The sequence below is a fragment of the Centroberyx affinis genome, unplaced genomic scaffold (genome assembly GCF_046629955.1).
Source record: "Centroberyx affinis isolate AG114_WGS23_722 - 3 ecotype Tasmania unplaced genomic scaffold, CSIRO-AGI_Caff_v1 ptg002144l_1, whole genome shotgun sequence".
NCBI lineage: Eukaryota > Metazoa > Chordata > Actinopteri > Beryciformes > Berycidae > Centroberyx > Centroberyx affinis.
In genome coordinates, this window is record NW_027280462.1 from 32,805 (window position 1) to 54,355 (window position 21,551).

At 38.8% G+C, this 21,551-nt stretch overlaps 2 protein-coding genes across 2 annotated transcripts; one reads left to right on the top strand and one right to left on the bottom strand.

Moving 5' to 3' along the window:
* Nucleotides 1-229: 229 nt before the first annotated feature.
* evx2 (even-skipped homeobox 2) lies at nucleotides 230-2,453 on the bottom strand. Its single transcript, XM_071531873.1, has 3 exons — nucleotides 2,060-2,453; nucleotides 1,434-1,672; nucleotides 230-844 (listed from the first exon to the last, which is right to left on the bottom strand). Exons 1-3 carry the CDS (start codon nucleotides 2,451-2,453, stop codon nucleotides 230-232), a joined length of 1,248 nt encoding a protein of 415 aa, XP_071387974.1.
* Nucleotides 2,454-19,430: 16,977 nt separating this feature from the next.
* Nucleotides 19,431-20,871, top strand: hoxd12a (homeobox D12a). Its single transcript, XM_071531872.1, has 2 exons — nucleotides 19,431-20,007; nucleotides 20,633-20,871. The coding sequence occupies exons 1-2, from the start codon at nucleotides 19,431-19,433 to the stop codon at nucleotides 20,869-20,871; spliced, it is 816 nt and encodes a 271-aa protein (XP_071387973.1).
* The last annotated feature ends 680 nt before the right edge of the window (nucleotides 20,872-21,551 follow it).

Sequence of the window (21,551 nt, forward strand, 5' to 3'; positions counted from 1 at the left end):
GAATTTTCGGTGTTAGAAATAGCACTTGATGTGCTTATTAATTTCTTTTTTTGCTACGAAGCAATCTTTTGGACTGTAGAGAAATAAATCTGTGTGTATGTGTGGGTTTTGAATGCTGCCTAATTAACGAATGCTTTACCCCCGATGATATTTAAAGTAGGCCTATCCCCTAAACTAGGGCAAGAGCAAAATTTACGAACGTGTAATAACGTGTAGGGTGCGTGATGAGTTATCTGTTAAGTGACGTTTCTTCTCGTTGGTCTGGTGACGGGACTGAGGTCTTGCTGAGAACAGCGGCAGAATAAGGCAAAAATCCACTCTCGGACCTTTGCCCCGATGCCGTGCAGGTAAAGTCAGCGCTGGCACTCCTGGCGCCCAGTGCGCTCGCCGCCTGGCTGCTGTGGCAGCTGAGGCACGAACAAGGCCCGGTGGCCGACGGGGCGCTGACAGCCGCTGCCGCCGCCGCAGCCGCTGCCGCCGCCGATGCCGCCGCCGAACTATTCAGGCCTGCGGGTGACTGGTAAAGTCCCGGGTGCCTGAAGCTGCACAGGAGCTCCGGCCGTGAGTAAGGGTGGGAAAGTGCGCGGAAAGTATCGAGAGGGCGGATGGAGGTGGCGAAAGGTGACGAGGCGGCACCCGTGGCTGCGGCGGCGGCGGCTGCTGCTGTGACACCGACGTGCGGGTAGTAGTGTAGAGGCATGTGCGAGTGGAAAGGGTAAGGTAGACTTCCGGTAGCTGCCGCGTGCGTCATCATGTAGGTGTAAAAGCTGGGGTCTGCTGGATGGGGCCAGGACATCGCCAAACGCTGCCTTTTATCCTTCATCCGCCTGTTCTGGAACCACACCTGCAGACACAGTCAAAACAAGGCCCATATTGAGGCTGCCATGCTGTTTCCAAGCTAAATTTAGACCTCTGCAAGTTTGTGGAGGAGGCTACTGTTTTGGGCTATAGGTAAACTGTAGCCTACTCATACGTGCACAGGGAAGATATTGATAAACGCCTGTAGGCCAATGGACTCAAGTTATCAGTAATCACACGCTGCAGCAATTAAAATGAAACATGCAGACTTAAAAAAAAGTCTGTTCAAATATTTTCTTTCCCAGTCAATTTTAACGGAGAGACCGGATTTTATAAATTTATTGTGTAGTTGATGGTTGTATTGATTTGCATAGGTGATCAGAAAATAGAAGTGTGTGTATGTGTATGTGTGTGTGTTTTTGCGAGCGCGCGAGTGCATGTACAGCGTTACTCATGAGCAGAAAAATGATGATTATATGGTGTATATTTCTCTAGTTCAGAGTAATATTGCTATTAAAAATGTAATTATTTTGCTTTTTCTGTCACTCACACACTTACACATACACACACGCATACATACACACCTGTCCAGCACACACTGGAGATTAAGAATAATAACGAAGATTATTCCTTACCTTAATTGTAGTTTCAGGCAGATTTAACGCAGCGGCTAATTCACATCTTCTTGGTCTCGAAACGTAATTTTCCCTATAAAATTCTTTTTCCAGTCTTCCAATTTGTTCTCTGGTGAAAGCAGTCCGATACCTTCTGACTTGATCGGCATTTGAACTGTTTGATCCCATTGAATTACCGTTCAGATTGGAGAGAGAGGTTGAGCTTGCATTGGAAGATCCAGAATTACTGTCTGAAAATCCTAAAAAAAGAAACAAATAGTTATCGATGTTGTCCTTGTTTAAATAGGCTAATGCTCTTGTTTATAGGCCTAGGCTACAATATATTTGACAGTCTAATAATAAGAAAAAAAAATCAATTGATGTTAAGTTTATGCCATGATGCCAAAACCAAATAATATTTGTATTGTTATTTTTAATATTGTTATGTTATTAATACATAATAATAATAATAATAATAATAATAATAATAATAACAATAATAACAGCAATAATATTAATAATAGTAATAATAATAACAACAATAATAATCATAATATTAATAATTCACCCTATTCCCCGTCGCTATATTTTGATAAAAGAAAAAAAAAGAAAAATAAATATCCGATTTTAGGCAGAAAATCACATACCTTTGTTGTTCTCCTTGTGCTGGCTCGGGGAGCGATGCGCTGGGCATCCCACCTCCACATCACTGTTCATATCTGAGTCTTGCGAAACTTCAGCGTATAGGCTCATTTTCTTCCTGTTTTCTGAGGATGAAATGTCCGCTGAAGAGGTATTTTCGCTGTTGTGATGAGTACCGAAAAGACTGTCAATTTCAAATTTGCCTTTGGTCGGGATGTCCCCGAGATTTCCATGGAGAGAGGCCGAAGTTATTCTCGGGCTTAGCCGTCCACTGTGCTGAGAGTTTTCCAGGGCCTCCAGCACTGAATTTCCAGCCGCGTCTGAAAGCCTTTTCCCTGCAACGGGACTGTGCAGACCTCTCTCCATCAATATCATCTCTTTTCTTATCCTCTCCATCATTAAGCCGAGCAAGAAGGAAAAAAAAACAACAACAACACTTGTCCAGGGGGCTGGAGCACCAATGAGTTGTGTCGGAGCTAAATCCGCATGCAACTCAGCAACTGTCCTCTAAATAACTGTCTCTAAACCTTTTTATAAGCAAGACGCAAAAATGAAAGAATCTCAATGCAATCGACGAACGACTGCTCAAAATGAGCCGAGCATCCTCCCTATAGCGCCAAAATGTCATTCATCAAAAGTGGTTGCTGTTCGTTGTTAAAATGCTCGGCTGACGTTGCTCCAATGATCATTTATTGTAACAGGTTTATAAGCAAATAAATAGGAGAGGGCTGTCACTTGATGATGGAGGCGGCCTTCGGTCAGACGAATAATATCCAAGTGGAGGGGAAGAGAGGAGAAGTGAGGAGCGAGGTGCTTGTCCCTGGGTTGATCTCTGAGTCTGCTTTAGATTGCTCTTGGGTTTGGCCTCTTGGGTGAAATTGACAGTCTGATTAATAAAATGAGCGGGGCAACATTTCCCTCTTCATTTAGGAATATTATTATGCTTTGATTCTCTATTGTTTCTCTCCTCCTGTTCGCCCTCCCCCTTTGTAATCGTCGTTCTTCTCTTTATTCTCGTTATATCTTCCTTTTTTTTCTCCTTTTTATCATTTCCGCGACTTTTTAATCAATTTGTGAAACGCATTAACATTAAGGTGCAAGTATATTCGTTATGCTGCCTGCGATAAGAGATTAACATTATTGTCTTATTTTTTTGAAGTGGTGTTGTTGAGTATTTTGTGTAGGCTATATTCTTTTTAGATTTTGTTCCACCTTCTTTAGTCGTCAAAGGCACATTTTGAGGTGGTGATAATGCGCGCATTATTGCACATTTCCAGCATAACTACAACTGTACACACTTATATATTTATTTAGCCCAAGTCTATATTTATACACTTAAGTACTTGGAGAATAAATTGCAAATTAAGGTACTCGGAATATAACTTGGAGCATGGCTTATAACAATGAGCGTTTTAGTCATCTTTTTATTTAACAATCAATAGTTTCTGTTGGAATTTCAAATGTAATTTAAACACAGCCAATCCTTTACCTTGTGCCAGTCTTTTGGTCTTCATGAGTGTATATGAACTACAAAAATTTTGTAGCTATACTTTTATGGCTCATTTATCTTTTCAACCGCATCTCTCTTTATCTCTTTGAGGAGGTTATCACAGCATCATTTTCCTCAACCTGTATCTGTCTGTATGTCGAACCCGTTATTTCATGGTAGTTGGACTATCTATAGGAAAATGATTGGTTCATGTGTTCATCACATTAACTCTTAACGGAACGAGCTTCATAGTAGCTGCCTTAACGGAGAATATGAAATGATAGTCGATCTGTAAAGACATAAAAGCCGCGGACCCCAGGATTCTCTATATGAGATGAGTAGAAGGCACTATCAGAAAATCATCTGTGCGTTCTCTGGCGCCTCCTGCAGGTTTTATTTTTTATTGCTATCATGGTTAATGGGTGGTGTAGGTGTACAGTGTACCTGATGTCCTGTCTTGTGTCTGTCCTGAGCTGACTGGGACCAATTCCTAATAAACTAAAACTAAAATAAACTATTGAATCTTGAATCTTTTTTAATTACTACACAGTCACGTTAGAGGAGTCAGGAGCTGCTGTAGATCAAGTCCGAACCATTAAAAGAAAAGTGCCTAATACCCAACCTGACTACTTTGTATTAGGCTACTAGTAAAGGATAAAACAGTGTTTATATTGGAACAACAGTCAACCATCTGCAATACTTTGTGTGATGACACGTGACAAATACAGGGCTGTAAAGCCAACTGCCACATGGATACCAGAACCTATAAATCTTGAATTTGCAGTAACTTACTGCATAAAATAATATATTTCAATCAGCTTAGCTATTTGGCTTTAAAATTGCCCGTTTAAATCAGACCTTAATGTCTTGATCTGTTAGAAGAATCATGTTTTACAACTTCTAGTCACAGGATAAGACTAATTAATGAAATTTTCACTAAACTTGGCATGTTACAAATTAAGCTGAAGTTGTTATAATGAACTCATTAGCATATTACACCACATACATCATTAACTTAAAAATAGACTTTTCAGGTTTTAGGCTACTACATTAGTGAACACAATGTGTGTTGTTTTTTTTGTTTTGTTTTTTGTAAAAATGAAATTGCTCTGATATTCAAGGAAGACATTGGTATGCATTCTAACCCCTCTACACTTTTTCAGTTGTTTTGAATTCTGAGCTCCTCTAAGAACTTTGGAGTACTTGAGATCTTTCATTTAGTGTAATTAGGTAATTTGTATAATTATGTTGGATTATTTGTGTAGTGGACACTGGACACATCTTCCTTTGACGAGAGTTATTACAAACAAAGATATTTTTACAGTGCAAACATTCATAATCTCATAGATTTTATAAGCCTAGTATCTAAGAATTTTGCAAATCAAGTGTTGAATCCACCATTTTTGGTGACTGTAGGCCAAATGCCACATTTCTGCTTGGTAACACTACATAAAGCACCCTTCTTTGTCCAGAGCTCTTTTCTTGGGCACATATGAAGTGTAAATTATGTATTCCATTATCTCCTTTGCTTGATAAAATATGCCATAATTTATATTTTAAAGTTGACTTTTCAGTGACATGCATATTCATTGAGTCACATTTTCAGAAACTGAAAATGCAAAAAAACAAATGCAAAAAATGCAAATGAAAACTGTGGAATTTTCTTATTGCAAGCTTCAGGGCCAAACTATTGCATGCCATTATATAGGGGAGTCCTTACCTCACCTTATTGGTCAATAGGCTGGATTTATACTTGGCTGTGAAGTAATTCATGTGAATGAAAAAGAACACTGTTCAGCCTCTTAAGCCGTTATAGTTTTGTTCACAAATCCATGCCTGGTACAGAAGATGCGTGCATTGTGCCCACTACTTGTGCCCTTCAGTTTAGCAGCACAGTTGCACTGATGAACCCTAACTGTAAACACTGAATACAAGCAACTAAATACACAGGTGAACAGCAATATTGCTAAGGTTTACAAGGATGAACCTACAATTTAAGTATTCATACAGGATAGGATAGAATAGAAGAGAATAGAAGAACAGTTTAACATGCACTCATGACCTTTCCTCTACAACAGTTGAATAGGTGTGACTGGTAGGCATGGGGGTTAATTCCAATTCTCCCCTCCCTCTGCCCCTTCAATGACTAGTCATCAAACCCTGGTTTGGAGGAAGGTGAAATAGGGTTAGGGCTAGTTTGGAAAATTAGTGTGTAGCACACCATGGACACGACTTACAAGCGTGCTGTGTACAGTTTACTGATGTCATGTCCCACAATTTCTGTGTATTGAAGTTAAAATTTTCCAAACAATTACCTCTCGCTACCTTTTGGAGGCACCAACGTGCGAAGGTGCCTATTGTAGCTTTTGATCTATATGCAGAGCTGGCCCTAGCCTGTTACTGGCCTTAAACACTACAACCATAACTACCAAATTACTCCCACCACGAACTAATAATAATAATAATAATAATTCCATTATGTGGCCCTTTTTACTGGTTGTGGACCCAAGTGATGGCACAGAATGGGCCGGCTCTGCCTACATGCTTACATCAGGGTCTACATACTCAGACAACTGGGCTAAGTAGGAAGCACACTTAGTCAGGGCATGGGGGCTGTGGTTATTTTCAAATGACCGCACTCTTCAAAGATGCTTAACAGATGCGTATAGGCCACAACATTTAGGCCAGCAAGTTGCTTGCTGGTTGGAGACAAGTGGTAGTGGGGAAGGGGAGGAAGTAAGCTCTGGAGAAAAGGGTTTCTATGGCGGTGTTTCTATGTCACTGCAATAGGCGATAGACTAATTCAAAAAATATTTATGATATGATTAATTGAACTGACGATTAACCGATACAATTAATAAAACTGTGTATAAAACAATTAATAAAATGTTAATTAACTGAGTCTAGATAGAGAGCTATTACAGTTCTTCGTCAACCAATCAAAAAGTGGTGGAATAAATCCAGCGGACAGTAAGAGTTAGCATAAGCTAAGTTGTTAGCCAGAGGTTAACTTTGTTTGCTAAATTTGGCATTTAAAGGATAAGGCCGGTGTTTTTTAATGCATTGCTTACCGTCAAAAAATCCTATGAAAATAACAAAATCAACAATGCGTTTGCTCTACTCCCGTTACTTTCTGACTTCCCACGTACTGTTTTTTGCCGTCAACCCAGAAGTCACTGGCTCCAATTGTAAGCTAAAAACCTTGAAATACAGCTCACAAAGACATTTTTTCAATTTTAAAAATCGCTAACCGTTACCACGAAAAGTCAGACTGTTGTAGTTATTACCAAATCAAATTCAAATGGGAACAAAGTCTTCATTACACCGGGGACTATTTTCGGTGCTACGGAACTACTTTCCTGAGGTCGCAAAATGTTTATAGCCGGCTTATTAAGTTGTTTGAGGAAAAAGTCAGCTGGCCCGGTGCATTGTGATGATGAAATATGCTGCCCAGAGCAACGGCATGGCACTTTGACATGTTTTTAATCGTTTTTTCAATACAATGGAGTTCTATGGCTGCTGGGACATGGCTTCATTGGGCACCGGCTACATGGACGAGATTTGCTGGCAAAACAAATTCATTGCTGATTTTGTTATTTTCATAGGATTTGTTGACTCTAAGCAATGCATTAAAAAACACCGGCCTTATCCTTTAAATGTAAACAGAAAATTATGTGACATGGAATTTCAGCTGACATCATCTAGCCCATTTGCCACGTGATTCCAGGGTTTCTGTAACTATATGTGGAAGTAGACCTATAACACTTTTATGATGTGAAGTTGAAGTTGCACATTGCATATGTGGTAATATCTGTTCACATGTGTAATAAAATTAGCATGAGCTAAACTGAATTCAAACTGAACTGAAAATCATGTTTGATAAATACCAAGTTTTTTTTATTCCTCATTGACATTTGTAAGCATAAGCAGCAAACTACAGTAAACCCACAGGAATTTAGCATCACAGGAGATAAGTGCGCTAACAAAGCCCATATTTGGGCAAATAAGCAGGCAAACACAGTATAGCTACTGTAGCACCATAAACTTATAAAACAGGTGAATTATCCTTAAGTGTCGTCATTGACCCTGTGGGTCTGTACAGGGGTCCTGCTAGGAATTCTGGGGCCCCTGACAGTAGCACCTCGCCTCTCCGAAGGGCCTCCTCCAGCTTGGGACCCCACCAGCTTGGAGCCCACCTGAAAGCTCTCTTACCCCCCCCAACCTACTCGCAGTAAGCTTGAGGAATTTAAACAACTGATTAAACTTAATGAGTGAAATGTTTAAGGAGTGATTGAAAATCAGGTAGGCTACAACTTGGTTGCTTGATAATGTATCTGAGAAACCACTATCAGCAATACCCATTTCAGTGCATTTCTATCTTTAGACAAGCCATTCAAACAGTTTCATATCTGTCATTTAAGCCTCTGTGAAGTTAGCTGCTCTAATGCTAGAATGTGATTTCATTTCATTCATGGATACATATATGTTTTACATTCTATGACTTTAGTCGAAGTTCTTGTCCAAAGTGTTTTGCAAAAAGTGCAACTTGTCTTGTGGTCCATTCTTTGGACCACAGGCAGCTAATAGTAAGGAGTGGCAGGATCAAAAGAGCAGCACCTAGCCAGAGGAAGTAACAAATGTTAATGTGCAAGGTAGAGATATAAGATCCAGGCAGAAAAAGTTAACGTTGGGAAACTCATTTCACCATTGGGTAGCCAGGAGTTAGACGAATCAAGGTGGGATGGAGCAATGGCAAGGTTGCTGCAGAGAAGTGAGAGCTGATTGTATGGCATTCTGGTGGTAGCAGAGTGCAGGGAACATGTAAGTGTAGGGCAGGACCATGGCTTGAAGGTATGGGGCTGAGCCCCTCTAACAGCCATGTATGCCAGCAGCAGAGTTTTGAATTTGGTGTGAGCAGCCATATGAAGCTAGTGGAAAGAGTGCAGGCGGGGTGAATTGATCCATGTGCTTCAGCGATCATCTCTCTCTATTTCGCTGTTGTGATTCTTGTCATCTGGAAAGACAAGTAAAAATGACTTCAAATTAGTCACAGAGAAGAAAAATTAGAGACAACAAGAAGCAAAAAGTCAAAGGTAACGTCTTCAAACTTCAGCAAACTCGCTTGCAAGCTTTTCAGGGCCTAACTAGCCTATGTTGGCCATACCAATGCTGAACTTTCAAAAGGGACAGACAGAGGATAACTAACATTAGATAGACCAGCAAGGCTATTCATTGCATGATCGATGTTAGAATAGAATAAAATAGAATAGAATAGAATTGAACAGAACTTTATTGTGGAAATTTTGCTTTGGCTTCACAGGTTGGTTAAAATGTGGCACTACAAGAAATAAAATACAACACACAAAAACAATAGACGTAGCCAACAATAACAAAACATAAGAGCAATGAAGAAGAATGGAGTTAGGAGTTCAGTAAGTTCAATGTTAAGTTAAATGAAGACTCTAAATTGTACAAAAAGTGGTGATACACATACCAGACAGGAGTGAGCCTCCATATGGTAGACCTTTTGTGTCTAAGGTTCAATTAATTATTTACATTATTTCCAAAATGGAATTTACATTTTTTTTTTTCAATTCTCTCCTAAGCAGGAGAGAACCAGACCTATACATCTTACCTCAAGTGACTTTTGCCACAAGAGCAAGAGACAACATGAAGTGATTTAGTGAATGTTCACAAGTAGCTACTATTTACACAGGACCACACTGAACTTTTAACATAGATTTACTCAGAATATACTTAAGCGGATTGAGATCTGCATGTTTTAACTGTTCGTATTCAGACTTGACTGGCCTAGTCGATGTACGCACTGGGTTTTGAGCGTGCCTTCCCTTGTCCACAGTTCTATTTAAAAACGTGGCTTCTCTGTCCATCCCATCGATATCGTGGAAAATAGGGCCATGGACTTATCCTTTTCATGCGTTTCTGCCGAAGCACTGCCTTTAGATAGCGTTGTTTAGGACGCCAGCGCACGAAGATTGAATTTGCAACATACTGTTTCAACAAACTTGGGACGATAATTGGATAAAAACATAATAAAATGTATTTTTACAAAATGTGAAACGATTCGGCTAGTCGGCACCTTTGCTTATAATAAATCATTGACATATTTTGTGTGTGGGCTATATATAACGTTTTATATCTATCGATGAGTTTCTTAATGCTTCCTACTCACTTATTGCATTGAAACTTTACGCACACGTGTTATGGTCACTTCTGCATCACGTACCAGCGGAATGCTCCTGGACTGTTGGCATTTTCTGTTACTATAAATTTGTTCTTGTGCGCTTGGCGCCCTAATGGCCACGTGTGCAGCTGATGGCACCGATGACAACGGAATGTGTCCTTGGTTGTGAGTCTTTGCGCTTCAGTGTGTGGCCAACATGCTCTTTCATGTGTCCGCTCATTACCATTAACGATTGCGGCAGGCAGCGGGAAACGGGGGCCGGATATACAGTATTCCTACACGGCTGATGCAGCACCTGTAGCCGGAATGGAAATGGCGCAAGTTACCTGGAGTAACACGGGAGGGGAGGCGGCTGTGTGTCTGGCCCTCCACCGTTCAAAAGACGCCAGAGGTCAATGATTGAGGCTCTACACATGCGTAAAAGATGGATGAACTAGGCATCTGTAAAACTCAGCACATTTAAATTTCTTTGCACCCTCTGCCGTCCTGCAGTATTGTCTCTTTGACTTAATAATTCAGTCAACGTGTGTGGGATGAAGGTGTATAGGAATGAATGGGTCATCTTGCAAGAAGGCGCGTTTCCCCGCGCGTAACTCCAAGGTTGGAATTGGGGAATGGACGCGCGCGTAAAAAACGACTCACCACTGTGCGGCGCTTGAGTAAAGGTCTGAATGGGGCCTCCAGTTCCTTTATTTACCTGTTCTCAAACGCCCCAGTCATGTTTTCACATTGCCTGCTATTGCCAAGCGCCATCACAGCTTTAACCACACAGATGTGCGTCCAAATCAAAACGACTAGAAAGAAAATACAATAAATTGTCAAGAATCTCTTATGGGTTGCAAGCTTTCAGAAGTCATTGCACATAAATTGGTTTTGACTTCATATGAAAAATTACTGTCCAAATAATTTTGGCATCCTGAAACTGGGAAACCATGGACAAAAACTGTTTTAATTCCTCTGCTCATTTAATATGGTTTGGTTGAAATTGAAGCAGGCAGTCTGAACTTAAACCTCATAGTCATTGTGCCATTTCACATCCAAAGTAACAAGCTTATGGAGCTAAAACATCAAAGAGAGTGCTGCCACCCAATTAGTAGTATACCGTAGGTAATAATATGAGCAAGAATCACTTGGTCTTTCCATGAAATGAACTGACCAGGGGAATTCAGGTGAAAGCTACAAGCCTTTATTGATTTCACCTGTTAGTGTAGATACAGCAGAGATATGGATGAAGGAGAGGAGACATATTAAAGAAAGATTGTTGGACTTTGAGACAAATTATACATGGCTTAGGTGTTTCTAATAATTTGTATGCTGAGTGTATGTCTATTATATTTATTGATTTTCCTTTGTGTCTGGTTACTAATAAAGACAAATGGTGGAAATCATGCTCTGTGTCTGTTATTGTGTCTGAAAGACCTCTTAACACTTGAATCTTGAAACAATCTTGAAACAACTCTGTGGTTTTTGTTCTTTTTAAAATGGTTTCCCTGAGCAATTTGAAGTAATAAAACAAGAAATCTCATCTGCGACTTGTCATATACCATTTCTTTGCATGTGAAGTACTTTTTGCATCGGTCAGTGGCCATATACTCTGTAATCTACACTCCACATGTGTCGACTAATTTAAAGTGAAAGTCATCAAGAAACTAATTGGCAAAGAGCAAAGAGGGGTTTGAGCTGAAAGAAGCTTATATATTATATACTAAGTAATATTACTTTTAATGACTTTAGTGACCATGAACTCCATCTTCCACATTAAGAGCCAGTTGACTAATGAATCACAAGGATGCACCACCACCACACTATTCCATGATGAACAAAGCATCTATATTCATACTCATTCAATACTCAAAGGTATAGCAAATTTACTTTACATGTGTGTAATTATAGGCCTGTTTCAAACATACTTGTAAAAGGATATGTAGAATTTTGTATAAATATGATTTTAAAAGAAAGCAAATGTGATTAGCAGATTGATTTTTTATTCACTATGTATTTAGAAACCAAGGTTTTTGCTGAGCATAGCTGCTCTTTTTCAGCACTGTCCTGCTTCATAATCCTGCAGTTATACACATTATACCTGCCCGTTGTCCAGTACAACCACTGTCTTCCACTGAGCAACTCCCCTGGAGCAATTTAAGGTTATGTGCCTTGCTCAAGGGCACTATAATGGTACTTGTTGAATGGGGGAGTTAATCATTATGGATGTTAATCATTCATTTTCCCTGCCCAGATTCTATTCAGGAAGTAAACTGCATGAGAACCTACACCATGCTGCTCAAAGGAGAGCTGATATGCCAATCAAAAACTAACCTTAACTATAAGAATAATAATATATCTTGAGTATCCAACTTCAAGAGTCAATTGATTAAATGTTGATGACAATTTGCATTTCAAATCATGCTAAATAACCTTTTTTTTTTTAGAGCACACTATTACCATGAGGTTATTGATGTAGATCTGTACATGCTGTCTCAGTTTTTCCTACCTGTCTCCTCTGAATCTCCTGGGCCCAGTTGTTCAAAAAGTTTAATCTGGATCAGAATGATCCGGATTTGGAAATCCCATGTTTTGCTATCCAGGATCAGGTAATCCATCTTACTTTTGTGCCGGTTTTTCAAAGCAGCATTGGATTGGATCACCCTGATCCAGATACAGACTTTTCAAGATTACCAAATCCGGATTACCAGTGCTCTAAATCGGACTACATATCACAATGTAGGCTACTAGCTATGTAAAGAGCAACAGGTAGAATAGCCAGCGTGGGGTCACATGAAGTGTTTTTATTTGAAGAGACAGAAAACAGCACAATAAAACAATACAAACATCCCCTTCCATTTTGAATTTCTTTTAAAAAGTCAGACCCCTCATCTGACCCACAAGAAATTAATAAAAACAAACAAATATACATTATTCACAACTACATTGTGGATATTTTGAACACGCGTTTTAAATCATAAAAAGGCTAAATGTCCAATAGTTAACAAAATAAAGAACGTTCGGAGTTCTTTTGTGGAGAGACCAGCTTTTTGAAGGGATTCAATTGTTAGAAACTACTTTTGACTGGTTCATCTCTGATGATTGTGTCACTGTAATTAATATAGAGTGATAAATGACAGTTAAAATTAAATATATTATTTTTGTTTGATATTGTCAGCTGTTTGGGGGATTATTTTATGGGGATAAAATCCTTTTTTTAGCTTAATAAGTAGCCTAATGTCTACTTTATCCACTTTATCACTGTAACGGTTAAACAAATCAAGTGCAAAATATAAATAAATGTATATATACTACATGATACAAATGTTGTATTATTTGACCAATTTTAAAGTTTTATTACATTTTGTTCCTGCAATCCACCCTGAATCCACCCTTCTGCTGGGATCAGGATAATCCTGATTTTTTGGATCAAAGGTATCCCAATCCTACTAAAAAGTTTTGAACACCACATACTGAAGGTTTGATCCAGATCAAAACCAAGACTGGATTACGTGACCTAATCCGATTTCAGAATCCTTTTTTTCTTTTGAACAACCCATTTTGAAGATTTGATCCAATCTGATAGCCGAAATCCAATGAGATTACTTCTGAACAACTGGGCCCTGGTGTCATTTCCTGGTAGCTGGATAGAGAAAAGGAAATCAGTAGCTTTGTCACATGAGCCTGTTCTCCTTGCTAAATATTAAAGAGCTGAACAAACTCAGTAGCAAACGCTGTAACCATATGTTTAAACATTTAAGATTGAATGAATTTGTATCTGGCCACTATCATTGTATTATGCATGCCATTCTCAGGGTTGTGTACTCTCAATAAATCTGGGCCCTTGCTCTTTTGCAGACTTCTGTCCTTATCTTAAGTGAGAGGTCCATCTAGTGGCAATTTGTAGTGAATGCAGACAACCTAAAAAAACACAAAACAACAGGGGACAATAGCCTCCAAGTTCCAGTCTTCTGAATATTAGATTCATTCTTAATTCAGATTGGCATGGAGCAGAGCTACACTGGTTTATACTATATTATACTATATATACTAGGCTATATTAGATTTACAACCATCACAAATGCCTCATTTCATTCAGAACTACTATCTTTGCCTTTTTTCATAATTCTATCATTCAGTTTGAGTTTTGATTTTTTGATATTGAAATTAAGTGGTACATAACTCTATTTCCTTATGCCTAATATAGTCTATTTGACTATATAAATGTCATGTAAGTCTTTCTCCACTGTCTCGCTTCACTTATGATTCGAGAAACATTATGCATATGTCGTTACACTCAATGTTCCTTGATGCTGCTCATTATTTGACACTTGACTACATTCTAATAGGCGAGACTGATTTGACCAAAATAAACCTAAAACGAGTATGTTTTTGAGTTACTACATTTTTCAAAGCGTTGGATTATTTGGCCGCTTCGTGAACTCCGACAACCACCACTACTATTTCTGTAATGGTGATCGGCTTCATCCTTGCTTCGTTTCACGAACCTCATTGCAATATGATTAACGTTGAGCTTGATGCTAAGAAAATGGCATTATGATAATTTTATAATATATGATTTGGGTGATAATGTCTGTCAGCTAGTGCACGTTATTATGGTGCAAACCCAAGTTTTTAAGAATAAGACACCTTATAATGCGGTTTATATAAACATTGGTTTGCTTAAAATGTTAACATTATGTATGAACAATATATGTCTACGTCTCTACGTGTCTAAATCTCCACCCAGTGATTAAAGGCCAAATGCTTCTTTCTTTAAAGTAGAATATCCTTTTCAGTCAAGTCCCGTTAGTTTGATCAGCAGGCTCCGTACTGCAGGTTTCAGCCCTGGATCTTTACTTTTAAGGCTGACATATAGAAGCTTATTGAGGCATCTTGTGGAAAACGACCCTAGGACTTGGTTAATACCAGGGAGGCTGCAAATCCGACAAATGTCCCAGGTAAAATGATTTGCCTAATTTAATTTTTCTACCAACCTGATTTTGTTTATTTCGAATAATTCCGTTTCCATCTGCTTGTCAAAATCCCCGCAGCTTTTAGCGAAACAAAGTTTCAATTTCACTGTTTCAAGGCTCTTCCAACTTAATTGAACAGTGTAGCGCACAAATTCAAGAATAAGTTTAAACAAGCGACATCAAGCTCAATACTTGGACCTGAAAACATGACTACTAATTTTAACTTCAACTCAATAATTAAGATTAGTCTATAAGAATGTCCTATAGCCTAATACTTTTCGATAGGTGAAAAAGGATTACCCTAACACAAGGAGGTTCAAATGTTTTCATGCCACTGACCCCCAAATAGACATAATTAGGGTACAGACTCCCATTTGATGATTTTCTTGTCCTAGGGACCATACGAGAAGATTTTTGTAGTTTTGGATTGAATTAGCCTAACCGTCTATTGTACGTGGGGAGATAGTGAAACTTATGACCAGAATATTCAGTCTTAAATATTTTCTAACTGCGATGACCTCTAGTGAATTCAATTATAGTGGAATTAAAATGTTCCTAAACTTGCTGTAATCCCAGGACCCCACTTTGAAACCCACTACCCTAATAAACCAGTGGGGTTTTTAACACTTGGAAGAAGCTACCCAACATTTCCTTCAGCCCAGAGAACTTGAACGAGGGTAAAGCAGCAAGTTTATTACCAAGGACAAAAGACGGCGGATAGCTTCCTTCAAAGGGCCTGAAAACAGCCAGACTGTCGCTTCTCTGATCAACAATTTGGCTCCAGCCACCGTGTCAAACCTGGAAGAGGAAGAACAGTAAATGACACTAAAACTGGCACTTCTCTTAATTTTAAAATTCTCACCCAAGGTTGGCGTCAAATCCTTTGACTATATTTTTTATTCTTTAGTCAGTCAGATCTAGTAGCATAGGCCTAACTTCAAAATGCAAAATTTAAATTTTACGTCAAACCTGTCTCGATAGTTAACATTTTAAAAAATAAAATGTATTCTGATTTGAAGAGTGCAATCCATGGCCTTTATTCGCGACCAATTTGTTGTTGGCCTACAATTGCTTTGCACAATTTGTAATGAAAGGAGAACTTTTGGGGGGAACTTGAAAGGTATTGAAAAGCTCAAACACAGACTAAAGTGAGTATATTCTTGGTTTGCAAGATTGGCTTGGGAACGCTGTGGAAAGTTGCATTTGCAATTTACACGCTAGCCTGAGCCCCTTAAAGAAATTCAGGTTATTCAAAAATATTTGAGTTAAGGGATACTCTATTCACTGTTTTGAGAAAATTGATCGTGCATGTTCTTTTCTTATTTCTTAATGCTGCTCACTCTTGCCAGTTAAATGGCGTTTCTTAAGAGGTACAGAATGCAACTAATGCGATTTTTGCCATGTTGTTGTCTTTGGGTAAAAAAAATCGTATTTGATTAGCCCGAATTTCAGTGAACAGACACATCAACTTTATAGGAGAAGCTTTCGAACATCATATGATTAAAAGCGCAGGCTTCCGTCCTAAGCCAAAACAAATGCATCTAAAGCCAAACATTTTTGCAACCAAAGCCTCTGTACTTTACTATAGCTACTGCCTCGTAGACCATTTTAAATACTGATTTCATAAGCGTGCACTTTATAGTAGTTGTTAATGTGTAGGCTAGCTGTCGCTGTTATAGGCTATAATGTGTTTGTGCTAATTTCGGATTCACCTCATCGTATAGGCCTATTATAGCATTATAGACTAGGCTACTTAATATTTGAAATCTTGCTTTAGTTTATCATTTTCTTTTCTAGGAGCCTTCTTTTGAATATTTTGATAATATCAATGTGTATAGCTGAAACACTATGAATGGAAGATTTAAATGTTTGCTTATCTTGTTTGATTCACTATAACATTCTTTGTGACAGTGCGTTACAATAAATAAAGCATATGGGACTTTTTATTTCCATAAACCTTGACTGGGCCATGCTACAACAGGCCTATATGACACAGGCATAGGTCACATTAGGATACTTTGGTTCATCATTATGTCCCAAACACATTTTAATGAGCCAAGTCAACACAGTTCAGATTGGATATGATCATTGTAATTACTGATGATGACCATTGGTACAATTAGTTCGTGCTCTTCCAGAAAGCTGCTCAGTGGAAAGACACTGGACTGCAACATCAGACAGCTGCTATATGTGGATTTGTACCGCCACCTACTGGATTATTGGCGCAACAACTCAAACTGTAAGATAATATCACTAAAATGTTTTTGAGAAACGCAACTGTAATGCGTTTTATTGTACATAATTTCTTATGAACTACTATTAGCAGTCTAGTTGAAATGTCAAGATAAGAGTCATTAGGCTGATGGTTTATTCTATGCTAGACGTTCCCAAACTTTGTCCTTGTAGAGAAAAATTATACGTATTTGACCACGGACAGGATTTTGTCCTTAGAACAAAAATTGGCAAGATTTGTGTTGTTAGTTATGATTTAGTGTAGAATTACGTCACTGTCTATGTTGTAGGTGGGGAGGTAACAGGGATTGCAGTGAAACCTGTAACCAAAGCAGTCATCCTCATATATACATTTACATATAGGCCACATTATCCAACTGTAGGCCAACTAATTTCTAGTTAACGAAATAGTAAAAGTAAACTACACCCCTCCTTTTGCTGGAGATCCCCTGAAACACTAACTGCTCCAAGTCCTCAGTGACAATTTAGGCTATTATTTTTGAAAGGGCTACCTTTAGAAAAAAAGAAAGTAAAATAGCCTATAAAAAAACTTATAGTAATCCTATAGCCTATAATAAATTTTAGAAGGATAATATACAAACGCCACAGAAAAAATATAAGTCCCTAAAGATTCAGAGGAATATTACAGTGATACCATACGAGAGGAAAATACCATAGAGTATTAAAGTCACGATAAACTTACAGCGTATGCTACCACAGACACACTGTAAATCCCCATAAGAATATTATGGGAATATTATAGGAATTTTATAGAGATACCGTAGGAGATTTAAAAAATACCATAAAGCAGTAAGGTCACTATAAACTCACCACTGACTACCAGAGACACACTGAAAGTCCCTATAGGAATGTTATACAGTGTATACAGTATTACAGTGATTCTATTCATTTTTCATTAGGATAGCGATTATCATCTTTGATAGGAAACGTATACACATTTTTGATAATATGCACTTGGACTTGGTTCACTAAATGTAGGCACAATAGGTTTTGACCTTGAACTACAATGGATTTGACTTGGTTTAAAATGCGCACGATATTTCTTGCCTTTTTGTAGGCTATGGAGAACTTTATTTTTTTCTAGTAGGCTACGGATGATTCTAACGTCCTAACATTTGGCTGGAGATTCACGAATGTAGCCTAATTGTGCAACAGGGAGGCCATGCGGGAGCTTTTATGGCGCGCAGAGTGTTTGTAATGGTCTTTTTGTTTTACTCCAGAAACGAGGAAAGTTACTTTTTATCCACAATGCCATAAACTGAGATTGTAGGTCAGGTTTAGTTTTAGGTACACTGCAGAAATTACGAGGAAAATTGGCCTTTCTAGAATAGAAGCCTGCAGGCGGTAAACACGAGGCTGTGAAAACAAATGTTTGCAAATTGAATTTAATGCTACAGGATTGCCCTGTGAGCTTTTAATTGGTTTGTGGTGAAGTTCATTTAGAGAAGGGAGAAGGACAAGGATAAACTGTATCATCTTGGCGGAGGAATTACTCTTAACAATGGAAGAAATGTTTATTTAAATAACCAAGAGCTACAAAATGTGGGACAGAAACTGGAACTGGTTTGCTATAAAAGCCAAATTGAATTGTAAAAATATGGATATGGGTCATGTGTTTCCCAAAGTTGTTTTCAGTCTATTATATGTAGCATTGAGGCCGAGTTTCATAGTTTATCCATAAGGTATACAACATTACATAAAAACTTTGTAAGCCTAAGGTCTCAGCTCATTGCGACATTTGCTGTTTTTTCTTTCTAATTTTCACAATTCATTGAGAATTGTTTGGTATAGGCTAACGTTATTATAAGGATGTTTTTTTGAATATTCTAAGAGCAATGTACTTTGATGGACGTGTCTTGTATTCCAAAGGAATAACTTTGTCGTAACTATTTTAGCTACATAATTATGTTTGTGATTTGTTTATAAACCATATATTTGTGAATTGGGAGTATTTTATGTAGGTGTGGGTCTACTTTGTAAAGCGTATGTATGACGTGCAGAAATACATGTTGCAGAAATAAATGTCTACTTGAGGTCCTGTATTTTCCTTTGTGCCATATGGGTCAGACAGCATCACCTTATTTGTTGTCATGTCACAGCACCATGATACCAAAACAAATTCCCTGCGCATGTGTATTTTCTAATAAAAAGCCCCTGACTCTGGAATAGATATAATTTTCAGCAATTTCTGACGAATCTCTGAACTAGATGAATGAATAAGGCATAACACCATCAGCAGCTTAAGGTTTTGAGCCACGAAATAAATTGTTAGAATTAACCTCCATCCCCCACCCCCATCCAGCAGCCCAATATTTCCTTATATATTTTGCTTTGCAGTATTGGGAGCAAGGGTGGGACGAACAACATAGTTTGCATATCACGTGACGCTGTATTAACAAATCAACAATTACCTACCCTTTATTCTTTAGGAGTTGCTAAAAGGCTTGCAAGAAGCGTTTGAGGAAAGCTCCATGGAAATGTGTGAACGGAATCCTTTAAATGCTGGCTATGTTGGTTCGCTGCTGAATTTTGCTCCATCAGAGTCGCTGTATTTCTCCAACTTGCGGGGCAATGGAGCCCATATACCCGGGCTTCATCAGATCCCATACAATAGGAGAGAGGTGTGCACGCTCCCGTGGACTTCCTCAAGTTCGTGCACGTCGCCACCGCCAGCACCACCACAGAGCCGCGCCTTTGGAGGCTACTGTCCGCCGTTTCTGTCCAACTCGGTGTCTATAAATACTAATCCCTCCGTCAGCCATGGTAAGGCGCATTTGGAGGAGTCGGCTCGATACTGTTTTCAGGACGCAAACCACAAGACGGAAGACTCTGGTAAACAAGCTCAAGTTTACGCTGGAGAGCATGGAGCCAACGGCGCCCGCAGCTCGAAATATGAATACTCAAATCTGGAAAGTCGGTCGCACGGTTCTGCAGCCCAACTGGATCCCAATGCAGCAGGTCCACCCGGTGTGAACGGCACCAAACAGGCGCAGAACCCCGTCCGGCCATCATCCAGTAACACATGTTCCAGGACGACTTTTGCTGACGGTTAAGTAACCTACAGTACTGCATTTTGAACAATGTATAATACTTGTAATCAGAATCAGCCTTTTCCATGGTTTATGCTTTGTTTTCAGCCCTATAAAAATCACTATAATGTTCCTATAGAGACTTTTAGTGGATCTCTAGTACTCAGTTGTGGGGTTTATAATAACATTATCGTATTTTATGGTGTTTCCATCTCCTATGGTAATGTTCCTATAACATTCCCATAACATTCCCATAATGTTCTTATAGGGACTTATAGTTTGTCTGTGGGACTCAATAATGAGTTTATACGGACCTTGTCGTATTTTATGGTCTTTTTCTATCTCCTGTTGCATCTCTATAATATTCTTATGATATCCCCATACTATTCTTATAGGGGCTCCTAGTGTGTCTGTGTTACAGGGTAGCCTACTTTAACCCTAATTTTACTGTGATATTTGTATGCCTATAGTAGTCTTCTAAAATGCATTATAGGGTAGCTATAGTCCAATTTTTTTTTTCTTAAACGGTGTGAGGCATCGTGAGGCATCGTGAGGCATTGTGAGCAGCTATTTCATTTATTTAAGTTGTGGTTTTTGGTGTTAATTTGATGTATAAAACTAGTTTCTACGTATTTTCCCTCCAGGTGTCCCATGGTGCTCGTCACAAGTGAAAACCAGAAAGAAGAGAAAACCTTACTCGAAGCCACAGCTTGCTGAACTTGAAAATGAATTCATGATGAATGAATTCATAAACAGACAGAAAAGGAAAGAGTTGTCAGATAGACTGGACCTGAGTGACCAACAAGTGAAAATATGGTTTCAGAACCGCAGGATGAAGAAAAAACGACTGATGATGCGCGAACAAGCATTCTCCACATACTGATGGCCTTGATCTCCACCACGTTACCTACACTGCGCAGAGCAGCGCAACCCTTAGAAGATGCTGTGTTTTATCAAAAATCTTGCAGCACATCTCGTCCTTTTGCACGAATCGGGTTTCTGGCATTGAAATGTATTTATAGATTTGTGTAAAATGTTGATATTCCTGTTAAACCCTGTTAAAGTGATACGTTATTGATTCGTTGCCCAGCCATGAGACACGAAAGAATAAAGCAAATTAAACAGTGCAACTCAGATAAAATTAAACCTGTAGGCCTGCTAGCCTGTATATAATGAGTTTGACACATGCAGTTGGTCGTTTCTGAAACTCAAATACAGCAGGCCTTGGCTGTTTGTAGGCCTTGGCTGCGGGAAATTATAAACGTGTGGGCATATTTCTTTCTTTTCCATACCAACATGAATGATGGACCTATTTAAACTGACAGTATGGTTGTATACGTTTTTGTATATTCTGTATGATGGCCTGCCCATGTATAACGTAGGCCTAATTTGTTTGTGTGGAAACAGCCAGTCTGAGCTCAAGTTCATGTTTATCGACGGAAGAATTAAACATTGACAAAAATCAATATTATAAAAATGATAATGATAATTGCATGCCTATTGCCTGACTGCTGTAGTTCAATAAAATGTCCGACGCTATTTTTTTCCAAGTTATTTTGCATC